A 22,944-nucleotide genomic window follows, 5' to 3' on the forward strand; every position below is an offset into this window, starting at 1 on the left:
CCAGTGTGCTTCTATGATTTGTTGCCTCAACAAATCAGCATCCACTATCTGGAAAATGAAAGCTTCCTTAAAAATAGTGGATCCTCCCTTGCATCCTCCATTCTGTCTGTTGCCCCTGCCCTTCCAGTGCTGCAGTATGGAGTCACACCATGGCTGGGGAGACACTAAACATCAAAGCCACGTGCAGCAGAGGAAGCCTAGGGCAAAGCAAATGTCTCTGCTCACCTTTGTGGTCTGCTGGTTTGTTCTAGAAACCATCAGAGGCGAGAACCTGAAGTGTGTATTTTATGTTTTGATTTGAGAAGGTATTGAGTAAAATTAAGTTTATTGCATTTGATTTGCAGCCTGGTGGCTCATGCAGCCTGCCTTTGTGGGTTCCTGGCATTGCCACGTGCCAAATGCATGGCAGGAATCACTTGTTCTGTTGCAGTTGATCAGCAGGGCTCCTGCTACATTTGGCAAATAGAAAATGGTTCTGTGATCTCAAAATAAAGATTGATTCTTCATGATGAGGCTTACACTTAAATAATAGAAATGTAAGAAAATCATCCTGACCCCAGATGTAACTGAAGGAGATACAGCTATTACCTGAGGTGCTTCTCTGCAGGTGTCACGAGTTGCACGTGTTGGTCATTTTATGGCATCTGACAAATGTATCTCAGTGAAAATTCAGCATGTAGTAAAGCAACTCTCATTGGCAGGTTCACTGACTTTCAAGCACTTAATGACATTTTTGGGGGTTAATAGGTCCATTTTGGCTTTAAAAAATAATGAAAATAATTGTCTGTTTTGCTGCAAAACCAGCATTTTTAACATTTTGAAATATCCTCCTAAGTGACAGTGTTAATGAACAGCAGACCCTGAGACTGCACAGGGTCTGCTTCACACCCCTGAAGAGCACAGGCACTCTGGTGCCTTCACCTGCAGCACCAGGGCCTGGTGCAGCACTGGCAGCTGGAAGGAGGACACTGGTCCTCACTGGAGCCAGGGCCAGACTGTAATTTATTAAGAGGGCTAGGGTGAAAGCACGAATAAGGGGAGTACAACCAGCATCAACTGCTTGGGAAGTGCAGCAGACCTAAGAGAGAATCCATTAACCTTGTATTCACAGTGGGACTATCTATTATTTATAAAATAAAACTAGCTTTGAAGTTTAAATAGAAGCGGGTTGGAACATCAGATGTCTTTAATTTTATTTAATTGTTTTCTTTGCACACTCTCATAATTGCTTGTTACTTATTTCATTGAAATACTTTATTGATTTCAGTGACAGCATTGGGCAGAGTACAATATCCTTGGTGAAACAAAATATCTCCCATTACAAAAGCTCACTGATGTTTCCATGAGATGCCATCACTGCTGTGGATGACAAGTTTTACCTGGAAATAGTTTTGTTGCTCTCAGGTACCAGAAAGCATTGTTTTGTGTCACAAAACCAAACACATCTGTCAAAAAAGTACAATCTTAGCATAATGTTAAATAATCTAAATGTGTCTTAGCTATATTGACAAGCACTGTTATTTGCTTAGTCAAATAATAGAGCCGGGGATATGGAAAGCTGTCTAGTATTGCAAAAATATTTTATCTGAATAGTTTAACTCTGAGGCAAATTTTTGTTTATATTTCAGTCCTTAATATTCCAGTGCAAATTTAAGGCATCAGAATAATACTGACAGCAGGGGGCACTAAAATAAGCGCTGTGGAAGGAGGTGTGGTTTGCCCCAAGTTTTCATGTTGGTAACATACTGTACTTGCCAGAGCAAACACACAGCAGCCTTCCAGGAGCTCTACATTTATATGTATGTGTTCCCCTCAAGTTGTCAAACTTGGATCTGTTTCCTTCCATTTGGCACTTGTATGTAGCTTTTAATGTTTTCTTTTTATTTTTACTTGTGGTGCTCTCAAAAGATCCTTCTAGCACCTCTCCTGCTGTCGTTTCAGAAGTTTTGTTCATCACAGAGAGTTTTTCCTAACTCTAGGTGTGGGTAGTTGTGAAAGGTTGTTCTGGGTGAAGCAGAGAAGGAAGATGCTGAGTGTTTGGGGCTTTTAATTTTTAATGACTCAAAAGAGAAAAGAACAGTTTTCAGGCTCCCTGGCATGGCTTGTCACTCCAAGGTGTATGAAGAAGGAGGTTTAGGCCAGGTATCAGGGAAAGGTTCTTCCCCCAGAGGGTGCTGGGGCACTGAACAGGCTCCCCAGGGAATGGGATTGTTGGGGTGGGATCCAGGGTGGGGTTGTTGGGGTGTCTGTGCAGGACCAAGTGTTGGACTGGATGATCCTTGTAGGTCCCTTCCAACTCCGCATATTCTGTGATTGTGTGAAGAATGTCACAAAAGAAAGTTGCTTCTTGAAAGAGCTGGCCAGATTCAGTTGTTCATGACTAAGCTTTCTATTAGCTAAAATAAAGGTTACTTTGCTAATTTTCATTCTTTGACCTCAAAGCATAATATTCAGTTTTCAATAATAAAAAGATTTGTCAATTCATGTATAATCCATGTGTATTTATCTTTTATTTATGCACACACTATGAATGTGCAGCGTACATATTGCATTGAAACTATATCAGCATATTTATCTTAATATTATATAGTGTTATTTGTAGGAAATGCACTATTTTCTTTTTTGCAGGAATGAGTAAGTATATAATATAAAAGGACTTTCTGTGAGTACTGAGCAGCTATCATTCATTTCAGGAAAGTATTGGAAGATTTTCAATAAGTCAACAAAAGATTTAGGTGAGCTTAAAAAAAGTAAACCACAAAAGATGGTCAAAGTTTGCTGTGGCTCTTCTCCAAACCCTTTTCTGGAATTCTCAGTATTTTGTGGAGTTTTATGATACTAAGGCCAACCGAGAACCAAAATTCATTTGTCCAGGTGGGGGCAATGTTGCACTTAAAAAGCAGGAACTGACCCTCTTTTTCCATCAGCTAATAGAAGTCCTTCCTTTTCCAGTCCCTCAGTGTCTGCAATTAAAACCATCTATCCTACAGTACAAAATATTGTATTTATTACTTCTTGAAAGCACTGCTTTTAAGGTCTCAGGATGTTAATGTGTCACATGTACATGCTCAACTATTTTATGTGGGTGAGACTAGTATTTTCATTTGGCCTTGTGTACTTTTATGCATTTTGAAGTTCAGTGCTGTAATTATATGCAAAAATTATGGTTAGCTGTAACTTTTCAGTCTGCAGTTTTGAAACAGCTTGTTGGTAGTAATGGTTCTGTTTCTAATAATAATACAAAGTACATTGCTACTACTTACTGGTTGATTGCAAAATCGACTGGCTATCCATTTCTGAAATAATTCCTTTGGCTTGATTCCTCTGGTTTGATTAATATTTACTGTTTTCATCAAGTGTAGGTATTTTTCATTTTGTTGTACCTATGGACTATATTAATTTTATGCTAATTCAGAAAAATTGAATTTGATTAAAAATAGAAAAGTGTGTTTGCTAGAATTAACAATGATTTTGCTGTAATTGAATGTATTCTGTTAGTACTGGTTAATTCAGGCTGTGAGGTTGCTTGCTGTCAGAAAGGTATAAGCCTTTTAACCAAAGCCCAGATCACTAAGTATTGGTAGTGTGTTTGCTGTAACAAATTTTAGTTTTCCTTTAAGTGCTGTATTATGGTCTGCCTCTTAGTATTTGCTGTTGATAATGTATGTGAAATGTCTTTTTAATTGTCAGCTGTGAGTTTTATCTGTCATAGTTTTAGCTTAGCATTCCCAGCATATTCTGGAAAAAACTGGCTGATGTTGCATTGATTTGACTAGAGTGTTCATCTTGTCAAAGAAAACAAGCAGGATAAAGCCTAGTCTCTTTTTTTTAAAGTGTTTAATTTAATATGGATCATTTATAAATGCTGTTTAGTATAATCTGCTTTTTATGGTGGTCTTTAATACAGATGCATGTAACGTATGGTAGAAGTACTCTTGATAGATTTTGCTTGTGTTGGATAAAATTCAGTAGCAAAATCTTTCTCATTGGTGTGGGGAACTCAGTAGTCTAGGTCAAAATACAATGTTAGTGGGAGTCTGCCTGGCTTTTAAACCACTGTATGGCTCAGAGGGAAGGTACAGTTAGTCCCCAACACAACTTCTGTGTGTTCCCCCTGAACCAGATGTAATTCCCAGTCCTTGTTTTCAGGCCCGTGTTGGGTCTTCTCTTGTGTCTGTCCAGAGAATCTCTTGTTACCTCACAGTCTGGCAGAGCCTCAGGAGGAGTCCTGCTGGTGTGGTGCTGCTCCACACCTGGGCTGAGCCTGATGCAGTCTTCAAGGCAGGAGTATTTCTAATTGCAGGTGCACATTGCAATGCTGTACTTTCACTGTAGGTGCTACCATGATGAGTGGGTGTTTCTTTCAAATAGGAAGGAAGTGTTCTTCCTGGAAAAATAACATGCTCAGCTGGGGAGCGGAAATTGTCCTTTTTGAAAATACTAGTTGCTACCTTCACTGCTGTGCACTTGGCTTGAACATTTGGGCATGTCCATGGAAAGGCTAGCAACTGTCTTCTGAGGGATTTTTCATTCAGTTGTCAGCTTCTGTAGAGTGTTCTAAAACTCCTGTCTGGTGTGCTCCATTTGAAAAATGGTAATTTGGAGGTGGCTTGAACAATCACCAAAAAAACATGGAGTGTCTAAAAAATTAAGTGAACCTGTGACATTGGACACTGGCCCAGTTTTCATCATGGAAAGACATAGGAAGTTAGCATTTGACTTTCATGGACATGTGTGTTTGAGCATGCACATACACACATAAGAAAACTCGACAACATTTACAGTAAAATCACTAAATAAAGTCTGACACTTCACCTTTTCGTGTGATCTCTGATGGTTGTTTGTGAAGGCTGGGCAACACAGGTCAGAGTGTCCAGAAACAACTGCTAAAAGCCAGTTCTGAATATCAGCATCCAAGAATTGTGGCCTGTATTAGAAGTATCAAACTTTTACAGTTCACATTCAATAAGTACCTTCCACTTCTCAGTAGGCGTCTAGAAATGGACTGGTTTAGTTAACTGCAAAAGTTTAGTAACCTGCAAATGTAGCTGTATTGTTCTTACCCTATGCAGGTAAGACACATTCTGGTGAGGAGCCAGAGAGGTTTGCTGTCATCACGTTGATTGGGAAATATTCGGCTGCCAATACAGGTTTCTCCCTGCATGTACCCTTCTCCTCCCTGCAGCTCTGACTTCCTTCCTCCTTGTTTGAGCAAGTCAGCTGCAGCCATGAATGCCCCAGATACTGCCTTTCCAATGGGGAGATTCCTAATGGATGGAAACTGGCCAAAACTTGGGATTTGCTGCTGTCTCTGCAGACGTTTCAGCAAATTGTCTCTGCTAAAGAGAGTACTGCTGCTTACTGAATATGTCTGTAAAAATGGATAATAATTAGGATAGTAAAGACAGGAAAAAGAGATCATCCATTCAGCAAAAGACAAGTCAGATATTAACCCTTTTGTCAGAACTTCCCCTAAGCCTGCTCCTGGCTTTTGGCACACTGTCAGCATGGATCTGACTGAGGTATTCAGCTGCCTTCTGCATCTTGTGGAGCCCTCATTGCCGTCACCTCGTACCTCCAACCCAGCAGTACTGGCGTGGTGTTCCCAGTACTTGTGTGCAGCACCTCTGTATCAGAAACATCCCTCTGCTTTAGATAAAACACTGAGAATAGCACTTGGGGGTGAATTTATCTGTGAACAAGCCAATCAGAAGATTTTTTGGCTCTTTGCTCTGGGCAAATGTTACATTTTTAAGAAGGCATTAATGCAAACTGCATGGGGGTGAAAGAGGGCTCATATTTTAACATGGAAGTTGGTTTATTTAGTACAGAAGCTTAAGGATCTTGTAATAGATTTCTTCAAGAGATAAATACTGTAAACAAGGGACTCCTTCTTAACCTGTTTATGAAAATAGCAATCTTACTAGTACACGTGCGTGTTTACTGAACCAGCTCTTACATGCAGCTCATTTGGTGGATTCAGTGAGATTTAGATTTCGTATCCTGTGAGAGGAATGGATCTGAAGGTCTGCTTGGCACAAATGATTGTAACAGGGGACACTCCCACACACTGTTGGTTTTCTCTCAGCAGCCGGGCTGGAGCAGCAGAGCAGGGTCACAGCACCCACCACCACACTGCTGCACTGTGAGCCAGTGTCCTGTGTCTGTGACAGTGAGGGGAAACTGTGAGCAGTGCAGGCACCAACACCTGGTGAAGCTTTTGTGTTTGCTTGGTTGCTTTTCTTTTCTGTTTCTTAATCCAGCCAGCTCAAACTTTTGTGTATTCTTGCTACATCCACTGAAGTCACTGTAGTTGGAATTGTAGAGATACAGGCAGGCAATCCTCTCTCCTTCAAAACTCAGTGTAGGCAGAGATATATTTATTTTTGTCACCATCTTTCTATCTGAGCAAAGCTTAGTTAGTATCAGATCTTGTCATCTTCTGTGATAACATAACAAGCTTCCCATTATCTTTGAGATAGTTTGGGACAACCTGAAGTGTTACAGTGCTACAAGAGGAGTGATGATAGAAAAGTCGTGGAGAAGGTAGACAAGATGAAAAGACACAGTTGCAGAGAAACAACAAATGTGGGGCCACACGGTTACCTAACTCAGAGCTGGATGGAGAGCAGTCACGTAGCTGTTCGGTGTCTCTGCAACTGCATTTACCTGTGTGGCTACAGCCTCTTCTTTTGAACAGGAGGCTTAAACAAAAACTTGATTTCTTGTGAATACCCAGAATCAAATTTCCTACACAAAAAGTATTCTCCAGCACTTTTATAAAGTTATTCTTGACTCTAGGGGGGCTGACGACCAAAAGCCAGCTTTAAACCAGTGAGCCAAGCCTGGCTTCAAGACAGAGCCAGTACAAGGTCCTTGTCTGCCATGTCAGATGGAAGCTGGTCGCAGCAAGGCTTCTCTTAAAAATACCCTTCCTGAGCATGGTAGGACTATATACTGTCCCAAATCTCTCTTGAGGTTTGTGGTGTTACCTTATCTGTTGTTGCTTTTTTTAATTCATAACTCTTGGTTAGTCAAGATGCAAGTGTATGAAAAAGTATGTGTCACTTAACTCTCTGTTTTCTTCCTTGTGATATCATTTACAATAATTCATTCTTGTTGTCTGATATTTCCAAATCACTTGGCCTGTTTCCAAAATGTATCTCATAGATATACTGATACCTACTTCCCTTAAGCTTGAAATTGCTAGAAGTGTTTAACCAAACAAATGGTTGGATTTTGTTAGTGTGTGAATACTTAAAGATTTAATTGCTGCATAAGTGTAAAGCACAGAGTGCACTCTGTGAACTTGGAGCAGAATATGCTGAGATCACGCAGCATAAATCTGCTGGGACTGACTTGCTTTTATTGCAATAAGAGGAGGAAAAGACTGTGTGTACCTTTATTCCCGCTGTCCTAGGACTGGCTGGTACCAGTTCATCTGTGTGGCTGCTTATAGGGGTGTTGGTTAATAATGGCTCAAATCCCTAAAACATCAGTAAATGTTGCTGAGTAAAATGCCTCAGTATTCATACCTGTTTAACCTGAGGTGTGAGGAGGGCATGGTAAGATAACGCAATACCTGTTTTCTAATTGCTAGTCTTGCAAACCCACCCAGGGGAGCCAAAGATTTTGTCTTGAGAACAGACTGAGGAGGACATGGGTTGCAGGCAGGTGATGCTCAATACAACACTGTGTTGGGGTGAATTGCACAAGGACATCCACCTGGGTTTCACCCCAGTTATCACTCTGCCACATTAACAGATTAACTGCAGAAGAGTAATTATTTTATAACTGTTGTGAGGAGATCCAGTTCTGAGTGTACAGATCTAGCAGATCTGTAGAGCAGGAAGGTGACAGCTTTATGTGTTAGCTCATGGGAGTAGCTGTAGGCTTCCCGAAAAATGCCTGCGAGAGCTTGTCTTTGGGTTGGGTTGGTGGTTGGATCATAACAATTCATACACATAGCTCAGATATCCCAAATAAAGTATTGCTTCCCATTGTGATATTGGCCATAATTTGCTTCATTGCCTGGCAGTTTTAAATTATTTGACAATAAAAATGTCAGCAAGCCTATAAAAGAAAAACACATGCTTAAAGGAAGATGATGCTTTATTTTTAAAAAATGGTATACAGTGACTTTTTGAAGAAAAGAACCATGACTCTTTACAGTCCTTTATAGTCTTTACAGTGTTCAAATCTAAAGTGTTACACAAAGCGTTTCATGATGCTTCACAGTCAGAGGTTAAGAAAGCAAAAATCAGTATCAAAATTCATAGTTTTTTCTTGGCTTGAAAGCACAAAATGTAACTATAAATCTGCATTTTGTGGTGCCAATATTCTGTGAAAGTAACACAGCCATGTCTTACTCATCTGTTTTGTTTCAGAGGGACAAGGAGGGGAAAAGAGCTTTTGTGCATCATGTTGTGGTTTGGTTCCAGTATTGACTTACAAGCCTGCATTCACTTTAAAATTGGATTGGAAATATTTCCTCCAAACTTCCCTCCTGGGTTCCTGCATGGGGAAAAGAACCCCAGTTGAGTCGTACATGGAAGTCGTTCCCCTGCAGGGATCTGCTGGGAAGGGCTGAGGAGTGGCTCTGAGGAGGGGCATGTCCAGCCAAGCCTTTCTGCAAGGCTGTGGCATATCACATACATTTCTCCTTCTTTTTGACTATGGTACTGGCTTATGTGCAATATTATTTAAACTAGTTTGTTTATATTTTTCCCTGTGAAAGGAACTAAATGTTCTTAGTCATTTTTGAAGGTGACATATAAAGCAGACAGAAGCCAACTTGTTTTCTGATACTGTTGGCTAATGTTGGATTACTGGTGCATAAGCAAGGCATTCCGTCAGTAGAGCAACTGATGGGTTATCTGATTTTTCTTATACTTTGCATTGCTCGGTTTTAGTTGGTAATGGTTACAGTATTTTGCAATATGTTTTGTAGGGAAGATTATGTATACACACAGGACTGAAGCCTCCATTAGGAGAGCTATGCCCATACTTCCAAGAAGTTTGGACTGTTTTTGATATGCATCTTTTACTTATGGTATAGCTTCCTAGTCGCTCTAGAAAATACATTGAAACAGTAGCATGGAATTTCTAGGGGGTGCTCAAGTCTTCTGACTGTTATATCTGCTTTATACATCATGCACTTTTCACCCTGAAATGAGGGATTTTTTTGCTTTTGCTCAGAACAAAATGTTGCAAAGCAAGATGAGCTTCTCTCTCAGAAGGTTTTGAAAGAGATTGAGCTGACTTCCTCAGCTTCAACCTAAATCAGTGAGAAGTCTGACGTATAACCAAGTGCCTCTCTTTGGTCAGCAGTACTCCCTTCTCTATTCACCATCCCTTTCAAATGCCCCATAAACCTGACAGCCTCAGACACATCCTCTCATTGAAATCAGCAATTTTCAATTGCGTTCTTACTGAAAAAGAAGCAGTGAAAGGGTTGTTTTAGAATGAAATTTTTCATAATTCAGCAGAAAACTGAATTCACAGTTAGGTTTTGTTACATGAAGTGTATATGCAGTGTATATGTAATGGCAACATATGCAGTCTGCTAGATGTGTAGCACTTAATTTATTTAAAAGGGAATTATAATAGTTTTTTTGAGAATGTTTATTATATTATTGCATATCTTAATCTGTTTTAAACAGCTCTTAAGAGGTAAGCCATAGATCAAGATGCCTTTAAGGCCTATTTTCATTTTTGCATTTAATTTGTTTATATTGCTGCTACATTTGATAACAGTCCAAATAACATTAAGTAGTTGTTCCTGTACGTGACCCTGTTAAGACTACACTATCAGACAGGTAATTTTGTACATGCAGTTAAGAACAGACTAGAATGCACTAATAATATCTTTTTCACTAGCAATTTGCCATCTAATTTCAGGGTAAAATAAATGTATGTTTTCTAAGGAGCCTTCTTTTACAATTTTTTTTTGCTGGTTAGTCAACAGGAGAAGATAGTAGCTGTCATTCATTTTATTTGATATAAATGTGCTTCACCACTTATTTTGCCTGGCAAGCAAATACACAAAACTGGGATCTTCTCAGGCTCCCATTATTTTCTCAGTATAACTACAATATTTGGGCTATTTCCATGTCTTGGGCAACATTTTAGCTAATGGATATGTTCCCAACTGAAGTTAAATGGAAGAGAATTCCTGATAAGAGCCAAAATATCTCCCGGATGTCCCAGTTGGTTTGGACACTTTCTTATTGAAGCATAAAGGCTGAATGGTGTATTGTGATCTGTGGTAGAATTTGAAAGATCATCTTCCCTCATGTCTCCTCTTGTCTGGAAGCCAAGAGACCTGAACCAATGGTGCTTCCTAGCTTGTGAGCCTTGTTTTGGTGTACCATCAGCTTGGTGATATTTTTTTCCGTTACTCACTTCTCCAGTAATTCAGAAACTATTTAACAGCCACTGAGTGATAAATGGGTTTGAGAAAATGCTGATAATTTTAAGGTTAAAGACATAGCTAAAATTCTGCCTCTGGTAAGTTCAGAAAAACTACTTTGCAGGTAAAATATACAATAAAATATACATGCATAGTAACTTCCAGTAGACACGTACAGGGAGTTTGCAAGTTTAGTCACAGCTTTACTCTCACCGTGCTCAGTGGGCATTTACACTTGTAAATGCAACAGAGTTGGGCTGCAGAACTGCTGCAGGTCCCACAAAGCATCTGGAAACTTGATTTTTGATTTTGAAAGGGTCAGTCTGGGATGGGTTCAAAGATTTAGAACTGATTTGTTTCTTGTTGGCACATTACAGCATGTAGCAGCTTCTTCCATGATTCTCAGTTGCTGCAATTACTTTTCTGTATCCGTAGATTGTTTTATGTGTATCTTTTGTTATTTTTAGAAGCAAGTCTTAACATAAAACCAAAATTTAGGCAGTGTTGGTGGGGTTTCTGATTTTGAGGTTTGGCCAGGCTGGCGTACAGTTTCTATGTTGGTGTCCAATCATGGTTTTTTCACCCGTGGATCATGGATCTGACATTTGCTCCCTGTTTTGTTTGTTTCTTCAACTAGCAACTTTCTGGATTAACATTCTATATTTTGTATTTCAGTGAATGTATGTAGTATTTGTATTAGCTCAATATGTACACAGGTAACTTTGCAGTTCTCTCTGTAGCACTCTCTTAATAAGTCTGCTGCTGTAGCTTTAAGCCTCAAGCAGCTCTGCAGCTGCAGCCAGCTGGGCTGTTCCTGATGTTCCGGTCCTGCAAGTCTCAAGACTGAACCTTGCCCAGTTTGGGGAGGCTGGTGAGGACTTCAAGCAGAGCTTACACCCAGTGCAGAGATTTGTTCATGGAGGAAATTGTAGGGTGGATTTTAAAAGTTCTTGGAGTAAATCTTCATGAGTATGTGTCTGTGCTATGCAACAAGAAGAGTCCCAGCCCTCCTGAAATATTCTTTAGTTTTATCATGATTGCCTTTGTTTACTCACTGTTGATTGCTTTCAGTAGCAGTTATGTTGGAAATGGTGATCAGCTACAGCTGAGTGCGATAGCACTTTTGCATTAGCTTATATTTATCCTTACCTGATCACATATGGTGGTTGAGGACAGAGCTACACTGCATAGTTCTCCTAGTTACTGCTGTAAATAGGACTTAGTGGCAGAGGGTGCTCCAGTGGTGTGCCCTGCCTTCTGCTTATGCTAACTGACCCTGTGATGAAAGAGCAGCAATCAGAGGAAAACTCCAAGGTTTTCAAACACAGTGAAGGAAAATTATATTTTTTTATGGTGATGAGCCTCTCATATTGCTGTTTGAGGTGGTTGGAAGAAGACTTAAATTCACAGATTTCAAATCTGACTCATTACCATAGAAATCAGGAGGTCACACAAATACTGTGTCGAGTCTTATATGTAAAATGTGCATTCCTGTAATCAATGTATGATGAACCAAGGGGGTTATTTGCTCAAGTGTTGTCTGGTCCAAATGGTTATTCGGTTATTTGCTGATTTCTGAGCCTACTGAAAGCAGTGAAGTGCCTTATCAAATAGGCTTGAGAAGCATCGTACTGCAAATGTCTAGCATGATGCTCACAAGGGTTAGAGTCCCACTTGCTATTCTTGTAGATTGATTTCTGGCAGCTGAGCAATCAGTGGTGAGTCATTGATTCATGTATAGAATAAATATGCTTCTCAAGGAGTAAGCCAGTTTTTTTGTCCCCATAAAAGAAAACATTTAATAATTTCTTTCTTCTGCCTCTTATGCAGAGAACTGTACTGTGTACTTTTATGGTTGGATCTTTCCATAATCCTTGTTACATTAACATTTCTTTTTTAAGCGGGATTCTGTTTTGGATGTTGGATGCTGTATGTGGTGCTAGCACTTCTCAGGAAAAAAAAAAAGGATATGTTTTTTCTTCTGAGAAGAAGCCCTAGAAACTGGAGCTGAGGAGCTTGATGTGGATTCTTCATGTACTTTTATCTTCCTTCCTGTGCTCTCTGAGCATTTTCATCCTGGACCAGCACAGCCCCTGAGGGTGTCCATTTAAGCCATATGGAATGCAGATACCCTTCTGCCAGGAGATTCCAAGGGACTGTTGTCCCATTTTACTTAGAACAGTGTTCAAGTAGTGATTATATGGCGAACTACCAAAATGCAGATGATTTTAAGTGCAGAGCAAGAAAAGGTCCACTATGTCCTACTATTTCTTTGGAACTAAATTTTCTTTTCTTTCCCATGTGTTTCCTTTTTAGCCTGTTTGATATGGGAGGAGAGTATTACTGCTATGGCTCTGACATCACCTGCACCTTCCCTGCCAATGGAAAGTTCACCGCTGACCAGAGGGCTGTCTATGAGGCAGTGCTGAAAGCATCACGGGCGGTGATGAAAGCAGTCAAGCCAGGTAAAACATCAATGCCTGTCAGCAGAAATTGAGAGGTTTGGTGGCAGCATTCAGACTGTCAAGTCAATTATGTTTTCATTTTAAAAAGCGCTGGAGAGGAACAAGATGATAAAATTAATTTCCACGATTAAGCAGCTCCTAATATATAGAGGTAGGACACACAACGTTTTCCATACACTTTTAAAGACATAACATTGAAAAAACTATCAACACAATTAATATGATATTTTAATCTATTTTTTCTTTTCATATAATTCATCTAAAGGTGACAGTTGTTCTTCTGATGTCCTCTGACAGCCATCTTTTCAGGAAGTTTATGCCAAATGCTGAAGTCAGAATTCGAGTGAACATGTGTTGTGCTTCAGTTTGTTTCAAGCATTTTCTGTGTTTTATGTGTAAGCACAATAGAAATCTCCTGGTGAAAAAGAGGATGAAGTGTGCATCTTTGGGAAAGATAATTAGCCTTTAAAAGCTTTCAAAAGCACTGGCTATTGGGTACTTCATGATATGCCTTTAATTTGCAAGCAAACTGATTCATCAAATATACATTTTCATTTGAAACAACAGTCTGGCTTAGTGAAAGCCTTATTTTTCTCCGATTCTGCTGTCAAGCCAGCAAATAAATGTTTTAGAGCTAACTGCTGCTGTGATTTTGAGTATGTCACTGGGGAAGGTACTTAAGCATTTCTCAGTATTACTAATGGAACATCTTCGAGGAGAATGTACTCAATGCACAAAGCACACTTATCCTTTAAATTTGCTGTATTAGTCTTCAGTCATCAGGCCTTGAGTGCATGTGCTTTCTGGATTGCCAGTCAGAACAGGTGCAATTTTCCTTTTATACAGGCTGGCAGCAGCACTATTTATTTGAACAGCTTGGAACAGAGAAATAACACTTGACACTTACCTGCAAAATGAGACTAGATATTTTGCTATTTTAATAACAGCATGCATTCTTCATCATCTGCTGTTCCTCCCCTGAAGACTCTTGTCCCTATTCCTCTTCACAGTTGGCATAGCATTTCAGTGTCACCTTTAATTTCATGTAACATTTTTGGCAGTATTTTGTGCTAATAAGTTGCAGACTGTCTTCAGAGCTTGAGAGCTAATATGATGTTGTGCTCAGGATGCTGTAGAGAATTTTTCAGTTTGCTGAACAATTTATTTACAGTGTCAGAAAATAAGGACAAACTAAGTTGAGTATTTCTGAGAAGTAGTTGCATGGATCTTTTGCTAGCTTTGGGAGCTTGAGATTCACAGACAGGCACATCATTCTTAATCTCTGGCAGAAAAAGGGACTGAACTTTCTGTTCTTACTGTTGTCTTGCCTGTTTGGAAGAACGGTGCAAATGCATTTACACTCTTCATGAGACTAGTAATAGTGAATTTTGAATCTACAGAAAATGTTCAGTGGACTGCTTCGTTGGTTTTGTTCCTTTTGTACTTCAGAGTACAATGAAATGCAACCTGGACTCTTGAACTGCAGATTCTGTTAGAGTCACATAACATGCGAAAATTTTCACCATTGAAAATGTCTGCTTTTTAGGTCCTTTTTAGGATCTCCTGGAAGACCAGAGTTCTGAAAAGGAAGAAATGGAAATGCTGACCTTTATAGCATGGTCGGTGTCACATAATTGTCAGGCTACTGGGAAACCCCAGAGCCACTCAAGGAGCTGATGCAAACTGATGCATTGTCAGTGCTGCCTAGAGAGAGACATTTCAGCAGGAGAGGCTGCAGCCTCCTTCAACTCCTTAAACAAACTTAATTTGTGAGCTCCTTGATTAAAGCACTAGGATCTGCTCCTGGGGGATCCAGGTACTGTCGCAGAGGGGAGCAGGACATTATATGAATTCAGCTCACAAGTGTGTCTTCTCCCTGTAATGCTGTGGGTCGCCAAAAGAAGAGGCAGAGGAGCTTGTGGGATTAGAGGCACTAAATTTGAAATCCAGATCCATCATGTTTTAGTGAGATTTTCTGGATTATGGAGCCCATGTTAATTTTGCTGTTATTTTTGTTAAGTCTTCGTTTCCCAGAGTTCCTAAGATCAAAGCCAGCCAAGTGACTGGTCAGGCGGCAGGAGCCATTCCTGGGGCAGGCTGAGCAGAGAGTGGGCACAGCACAGTGAGCAGCTGTAAGAAGTGGTGTTTCCCTCCAGCTGTAGAATTGCAGCCTTAATTGTTCCTTGTGGCAAAGGGTCCCAGGGGACATCTAGTAGTTGTCATCAGTGTGTTAATGATTCCTGGGGTCTTTCTGACTGCAAGATGGGCAGCAAGTACTTCAGGGAGAATCACTGACCAAATACGGGGTTACATAACTGTGTTTATGCAAGGACACAGCTTGCTAGCAAACTTAAACATTCTATATAGGTGTGTGTAATTCAGAGATTAACATTTCTTTTTTCAGTTTGGCTCTCATATGACCCTAACTAACTTTTGAGTAAAGCTACTTTCTGACAGATAATAGACCTCCTAATACATTTTGTTTATATTTCTATATACAAACAGTTGTCATAATTTAAAAAATACTCCGAAACATTGTATTTCGTTATAGAGAAGCGTTCATCTGACTACAATCTGTGCGTGGTCCAAATGTACAAACAGCTCCAATCATATAAATGGGTCTTTTTACCTTACAACTTTGAGAACAGAATTCCTTCTGCAAAGCAAATAATATATTCTGAAAGTTAAGAAATGCTCTCTGTGGGATTATAGCCCAAGTTCAATGCAGTTGTCACAACTCCTGCCACAAACAAAATCTGTTTAAAATAGAAGGGGAGGAAGACTTGCTCAGTCTTGCATAAGCAGCAGTTTTGAAACTACTGAACATGGAGCACTGATGAAGACAGTGATGCTTGTCAGTCAGTGCGCTTGTCAGGGAAAGTCGAAAAAGTGCACTTGTGTGGCAGGGGGCTAATTGTCTTTCCTACAAATTCAGACCTATGATCCAAGATGTCAGAGAGGAGTGTTGCATTCCTTCTTAGAGGATATTCTTAATTGTGTCAAGTCCATCTGCATTTAATTTCCTCTTCCACAGAACTAAAATACAGGGGCAGATGTGCAGAATATTGACACGTTCATTTCCTTCAGTGGCTGAGGCATCGTCTGCTTCTTTCTCAGAACAGTGATTAGAGAAACAATCTGCTTTACAGAGATATGCTACATAGAATGAATAGTTATAAAAGAGTGAAACTGGAAAGCCAAGTGTCTCAGAATGTTCCAGAAGTTGTGTGTCCTAATTTGTCTCACTTCTGCATTATTTTTTAATCTCATTAGATTTGCCAAAGGTTGAGGCACATTAAATGCAGTCCTGGAGTACATCTCCCAGTTTACTTTCATCTGAAATGAATTCAATTCATGCACTTCAAATTCCACTGTGTAAACAGAAACACAGTAAGTGGGGACAGCCAAGAGATTTCACCTTCAAGGATGATTGGAATTAAATGATCCTGTAGATACATTCATTGTTTCTCCCTCTGCTGTCTTCACACAATGCGTATCACGGTAAGAGCTGAGGTAATGAGCAGCTATTCAGTAATGTAGTTTAACCTTTTGTTCTGTGCATGGTCCAGAGGTGTTTATTGCCTACTCTTCAAAACCTGCTCTGAATCCAAAATTATTAACGTCCTCACCAGTTTTTCTCAGAGTGTTCATCATAACCATACACAGGTACTGGACAGGCAAGTAAGTTTGCTTGCACTGCATCTTAGTGATGAGCGAGTGTGCAACAGTCTCTCCTCTGCAGGCAGGGGCCAACAGGCTAGAGAAGTTAAAGTAAACGCTATTGACTCATGTGGGATTCCAAGGCTGAAATTTGTCAGAGCCAAGATTTGTCAACTTTTTTGAGGGAGTTGAACATTGCTCTTGCTCAAACCCCAGCATTTTTGACCTCTGTTACAGCTGTTGAGTGCCCAGCCTTTCTGCAAATTACACTCCAGACTGTCAAGCTGAACTCTGGTAAAATGAAAGAAAATTATTAATGAAAAAATGTAAAATAAATAAAAACTAAAAACCTCTGCATTTGAAGCAAGTTGCTTAGCATCCTGCTGGGAATCTGAGTCTGGTACAAGAGTGGCTACTAATTCCCAGAGGCAACATTTAGGTGCGTTTGCCATGCTTGCTTGCTTGTGAAGTCTCTTGGCTTTTTTCCTGCTTGTTTTCAGCTTTTGCAACAGATGGAAGAGGAATTATATGAGGAACAGATATATTCAGTGGTTTAGCAGGAGCTGTGCTTGCCTTAGAGGTTAGAATCTTCTGGAAACAAGGTGGCTATAGAAATAAATGAACTTGGGACTTTGCGTCTTGTGGTTGGTGGGAAGCTTTGTCTGATCTAGTGGTTGCTTTTCCACTGATACTTCTGAGGCTCTCCTCCATGTGAATTCTCCTGTCTGTAGTAACACAGGAATGGATGTTGCAGTTTTGCTTGCATCAGGTCTTCTGTCCTTTAGCCAGCTGCCTACATTGCAAAATGTAGCCCTTGGTCTGTTCCTCTGGTGAGTGTCATTGAAATTTTCTTAAAATTTTTAAAGGTTTTACTGTAGGACTGGAATAGGCAGCATCATCAAGAAGGCCTTGGTACTATTGAAACTGTGTGTAAAGGAGTAGATATTAATGTAGCTAAAGGACTGAACCGTAACACGTCAGCACTGAAGGTCCAAGCAAAGCTCACGCAGACTGTGTCGGTTGATATTGCTCAACTCTGGAGTCCTTGATGCTGAAACCATAACATTACTGCTTTCAGTGTAGCTCTCCCCCGCCCCCGTAATTGCCCAGGCTTAAAAAAGCAAACTATGGTGGGAAAAAAGTATTGTGTAGCACACCCTCAGTAGGCATAAGGCTGCAAAGTGCAGTGGTTAAGGGCAGAGTGAAGGGTCTCAGCTCTGATGACAGTAGCACCTCCAGTGGACGCCTGTCATGGTAACAGTTGAAAGCCTGATCTGCAGGAGTAGACTTGGCTCTTCTGTGAGCAAGTTGGATGTGTCTGTTGATAGTGGAAAGATCTGCAGGACTAGAAAGGGCATATGTGCATGGTTCCCAAATCTGTCTCACTCCATTCTTTATGATAGTTGCATAAGTTAGATCCAATGTCAATGTATTGGCTTTGTTATCCATCATTTGTCACTGGTTACACCTGAGAGACCAGTATTGTTTGCTCTTTGTAATTAATATCAATCTATCTGAAAAAAAAAAGTGTGAAATAATTTGTTTTGCTGTAAGTCGCTCTCTGAAACCTCAAGAAAACAAGTTTTTGAAGAAACATGATCTAACTTTCAAGTTAATCCTACTCTGAACCAGGGTTTGGTACCCTCCTAGTAGCCCTCCTAAACTGAATCACTCCATTCTATGTTGTGAAACATGCACATGGAAATGCCAGTGATAGGGGGAAAGGAAATGCTGATGAGGATCAGTGCCTATGTACTCAATTCTGGGTCTGCCCAGGGCAGATAGTGCTGCCAGCCCACAGGGAGAGCTGTGGAGTGTCTGTGTGACGTGCAAGCATTCTTAGCCCAGCTCTGGGCACCACTGTCTTCTTGGACAATATATTACTGTCAGTGATACATAGGAGCCCAGTAGTGTCGGGGAAGCTTCTGTGGAGTAGCTTCTCTTTTATTCATCAGCAAATGGCTGTGTATTTATACCATGTGCAGCCTCTCAAGTGATTTCTGTTATTTACTGTTTGGGTTATTATCTTAAGCATTTAGAGAATATTAATAATTAGAGTTCTATACATTTAATTCCTAATTAACAGTATGGTTGCTACATATAGAAAGTTTCTACATACATTTTCTGTTTATAGAAACATTGAAGTTTCTGAAATATATTAAGTTGCTACTCTGTTCAGAAGAACTAAGAAGGAAGTATGCCCATCTCTCAGCTTTGCAATTAGAACTATTTTGGATTAATGCACTAGAGCATAAAGAGAGTCTTTAAGATTAATGAGCTAAATATTGGAGCAATCACATACTTTCCATCTTCATCCTTTTGCAATTGCATACTGGGACCTCCAAACATTACTGTCTGTCTTCTCTGTAGACTAATGGAAAATCACAGGAGAAGGGGAAGGAAGGGAGCTGGTTGTGCTTAGTATGCCTGGTACCACTGCAAAATTTATGTTTAAAAAAAATAACAGGAAAGGTTTTTTCAGTCTTTTAAGTTATGTACATTAATGTCTGGGGTGCAAGGAAGAAGGAATTAAAACACCTCACTCTGTAAGGTTTATTGTCCTAAATTCCAGTTTCAAAAAAGATCTCCTTGTCTAGCAAACTGCTCCCAAGGAACAGTTGAGTAAGCCCAGGCTGGCAGCCACTCAAGTCCCTATCTCTACATTTTTATGATTTGAAAAGCTTGTATATACAAAGTCCCCATTGAATCAAAATTGCACTCAGACATTAGCTATGTATGTGGGAATATTTGCTGATTGATGTTTGTTTGTTTCAACAAAATGAAAAATTAAAATTAGTTCCAAATATGCACAGAAGATGTTCGCCATGTCAGCTTATGTGCAGTGTGAATTCCTCCTTGGAATACTGACATTACCACAGGGTTTCCCTATAGAATTTGTATCTCTGCATTTTTTCAAGTTGGAGCTCATCTTATATGCATATCCCCAAGTTCTGCATTTTACTATCCAAGACAGTGAGTATTGTCTTGCCTCTGGCTTTCAGGCTTTGCTTTTCCAATAAATGCTGTTGAGGAACGCCTTGAAGAAAATCTCTGTCCCAGGGCTAGCACCTCTGATAACACAAGATGGAGGTTTCTTCATGTTCGGGCTGGAAGATTCCTTGTATACAGTTTTCCCAGAAATCCAGTTTCACTTAAAGACGTGTGTTCTTTAAGCTCTTAAATCCTGTCTTCAAGTATAAAAGATCAGACTTTGCAGATTTCATTGATGCCAGGATTGCCATGTAATCTTTGAGCAAGAAAGTGCAGTCAAGTACACTTCAAGTGCTGGCAAAAACATTTCAGGCAAAGAAGTAGATCCACATGCCAGGCAAATATAAGATCCTTTTATTAATTGTGTAGATACCAGCTGATCCTCAGAGCCTACCAGAAATGGGGACCCTTTTGCTGCAGATGCCAAATAAATGCAAAAAAGTAAGTAGTTCCCAAAAGGCTCAGGTGTTTTGAAATAGAGAGGCCAAGGGGAGTAGGCTGAAACAGCCAGTAGCACAGGCCAGCATTGTCTGGCTTCGAGTTCAGAAAGTTCTCTGTAGCTAGTGGTCCCTTCTCTGTCTTTGCTCCAGGTGCTTCACTGGGTCAAGTCTTGCATTTTGCAGTTGAGATTAGGTGTTCAAAGGTGTTTCTCTAATGTTAGGAGCAACCCTTCCACTCTGTCATTTCTTTCTCATGTTCAGACAATTTTGGAATGAACAGTTTGAGATACAGAATAATTCAGAAGAGGGCATTAGGCCCTTCTGTAGGTCTAACTCTGAGGACTTCCTTTGAAGACCAGGAGAAACAATCCTTGGAAGTTCTCTAGGATGGAACGTCACAGGTCCACCATGTGCCACCTGACATAGGGCAGCCTGGAAAGCAGACTCAGCGTGTTTGGGTGGCTGCTGCATCCTGCCTGGAGTTTGAATGTCGGCCACTCCTGGTTTCCCCTTGGTATAAGAGAATGTGTATTTGTAGGTGCAGGATGCAGAACAAAGTTAATCTCATGTGGTCTTGGTCCTCTGGGCAGCTGTAATTGCACAGGAGTTGAGCTGCTGCGTGAAACTCTGACCACTTTTTGTGTGTTTCTCCTGTTTTCTTCAGGTTTCCTTTATTGATGTAACTTTCTAACTGCCCTGCAGTGGAGGGGTTGTCTTAGCTAGTTTTTCCATGTACAGCCTTCCAAGGAATGTTGTGAATTAGAAGGACAAAACAAAGATGCCACTTTATTTTCTAGCAATTTACCTCCTTCCTGTTTGCCTGATGCTAAAGGATTGAAGTAGTAAAGCTGATGGGAGTAGAGGGGTAAGCCCAGGGACTTTAGAGAGTGAATGGTCTGTACTTTAGTACAGCAGAATGTAAACTTTGGGTGGTGTGTCCTCCTTTGGTACCTAAATATTGAGATACAGTTCTTTCAGTGAGACTGTCAAAAGGAGCTAGGTTTAGTGAATCACTATCAGTTTCATAAATAACCTATTCAGACAACAAAAAATGCTGTGGTTTGAATTCAAAGTAGCAGTATGATTTCCTGTTCTATTTTCTAGTAAAATGCCTCTAACAAAGAAAGAATAGTGGAGAATCCAGCTCAGGTAGAATAGTACTAAGGCCAAAGACTAAAACAGCTTGATTAAAGAACTGTTTAATTGAAAACTAATAGCTAGGGTATATATTTGGCATAAGAGATCAGATTATCAGCAGATGTTTCTGTTATTGAGCAGAGTTGTGCTTAGCAACATATGCAAATTCAAAATTCATAGCTTCACAGATTACTGCTTCTTTTTGTCCATGTGAGTTCTATAACTTCTTTACAATTCAGATTTGGTTTCAGGTTTTAATACTGTTTTAGAGTAATTGTCACTCTGTTCAACTAGGATTGGAATTTATTACACCTAAAGAAAATAACTGCAATTGTTACTAATATCTGTCCTCCCAAGTACAAGGTTCCTATTCACATGCAATGGGTGTTTTTTGCATGGAAGTCATTTTGAGTTTTATTTTGTGTAGTCCAGAATTGTGCTTAGTAGAACACCATGTGGTCATGCTTCTCTGTTGTGCTGTATAAAAACAGTAGCTGATTTTGGTGATTTTTTAGAAAGAAACAGGGAAGGGTATGAGAGCACAATCTGTTGTACAGTTTGTTATAATTTCAAGATGCCCATATGAGTTATTCCCATTCCATTTATGTTATGACCATTTGATTTTTGGTCAAAGCACTGCTGATCATTATTAATGTGCTGTAATATTTGCAGCACAACAATTCTTCTCAGAAATAAAATATTAATGACAGAAGTTGAAGATTTTATGTCAGTTCCTCTGAAGAACAAATGCTTTTAGGGCATGTTGTAACCAGTACTTGAGATTCACAAATCTTGCTGAATGACACTGCAGTATTAATTTTTCCCCCCTTGCAGTTCAGAATGTGTTATTGCGTGGAAAGACAGCTTGGAAAGTAAATCTTGTCAATGTATGTTTTTAAAAAAGCTGATTGTAGTCTGCTCTCTCTCTATTGAATAGAGTCGGCTGTACTTCTTTGTTGGCATTAATGTTCATCGGTAAGTTGAATACTGACTTTCTGGAATGGACTCAGCAAAGGTCATACAGCTTTCTGTGGTACATTATTTCTGGTTTTGTCAGTATAAATGGTTAAGGCATTGCTACTACTTAGGAAATAAAAGCAGAAGGCACTAAATGATGCATAGACAATACTGACAATCAAGTTGGGATTTTTTGTTCTTTCAAGATATTAAATAAAAATGATGTCATTGATTACTGGAACTCTCATTGTTGGTCTTGTCCAGCACAGCAGTAATCTATGGCAAGAGGTGAAAGAAAAGGCAGTATTTTCTGCCAACTTTCAGTAGATCCTGCAGACTCTCTGTGAGAGCAGCAATCTGTTGAAATGCAAGATCTCTGACTGGAAACCTGGGAGCTGCCCTTCCCACTGTGACAGACATGTGGGAGCTGCCCCACAGACAGTGACCACTGCAGTGTTCAGAGGCCTAAAATAACACTTAGTTACTCCCAAGAGTATGAAAACAGGCACTTTAAAATTGTTGGGCCCTACTGCCCTGAAGTCACTCTCATCTCAAGATACCTGAGCAGCATCTGCAGGAACTGCCACGGTTCAGGGGCAAACCTACGCCTTTCCAACTTGGCTTAACATGGATTTTTTCACTACTTTCAGGGATTCTTCAAAGTGAATGGGTTTTGGTTTAAGGCTGTTTTTTTAAATCTTTTTTTTTTCTAATTGTAATACATTGTATATTGTAAAATTTTGCAATTCTGGTTTTAATAGTGACTTTGAGGGAATAAGCTGCCTGTACCTTGTCTGATTTTTAGTACCTGATTTTAGTGCACTGATTTTCTCCCAGCTCAGTGTTCAGGAATTGTGCTTGTTACACATTGTAATTTCAGTTG

At 39.9% G+C, this 22,944-nt stretch overlaps 1 protein-coding gene across 3 annotated transcripts in view; it reads left to right on the forward strand.

Annotated features, from left to right (window-relative positions):
• PEPD (peptidase D) overlaps positions 1–22,944 on the forward strand; it is a 139,334-nt gene that overhangs the window by 89,758 nt on the left and 26,632 nt on the right. For all 3 annotated transcript variants that reach the window (XM_085072072.1, XM_085072073.1, XM_085072074.1), the window contains one exon: positions 12,728–12,876. In XM_085072072.1, the coding sequence (XP_084928198.1) occupies positions 12,728–12,876 (149 nt within the window). The remainder of the gene's footprint in view (positions 1–12,727; positions 12,877–22,944) is intronic.

The sequence above is a fragment of the Lichenostomus cassidix genome, chromosome 11 (assembly GCF_008360975.1).
Source record: "Lichenostomus cassidix isolate B80296 chromosome 11, HeHo_3.0, whole genome shotgun sequence".
Taxonomy (NCBI): domain Eukaryota; kingdom Metazoa; phylum Chordata; class Aves; order Passeriformes; family Meliphagidae; genus Lichenostomus; species Lichenostomus cassidix.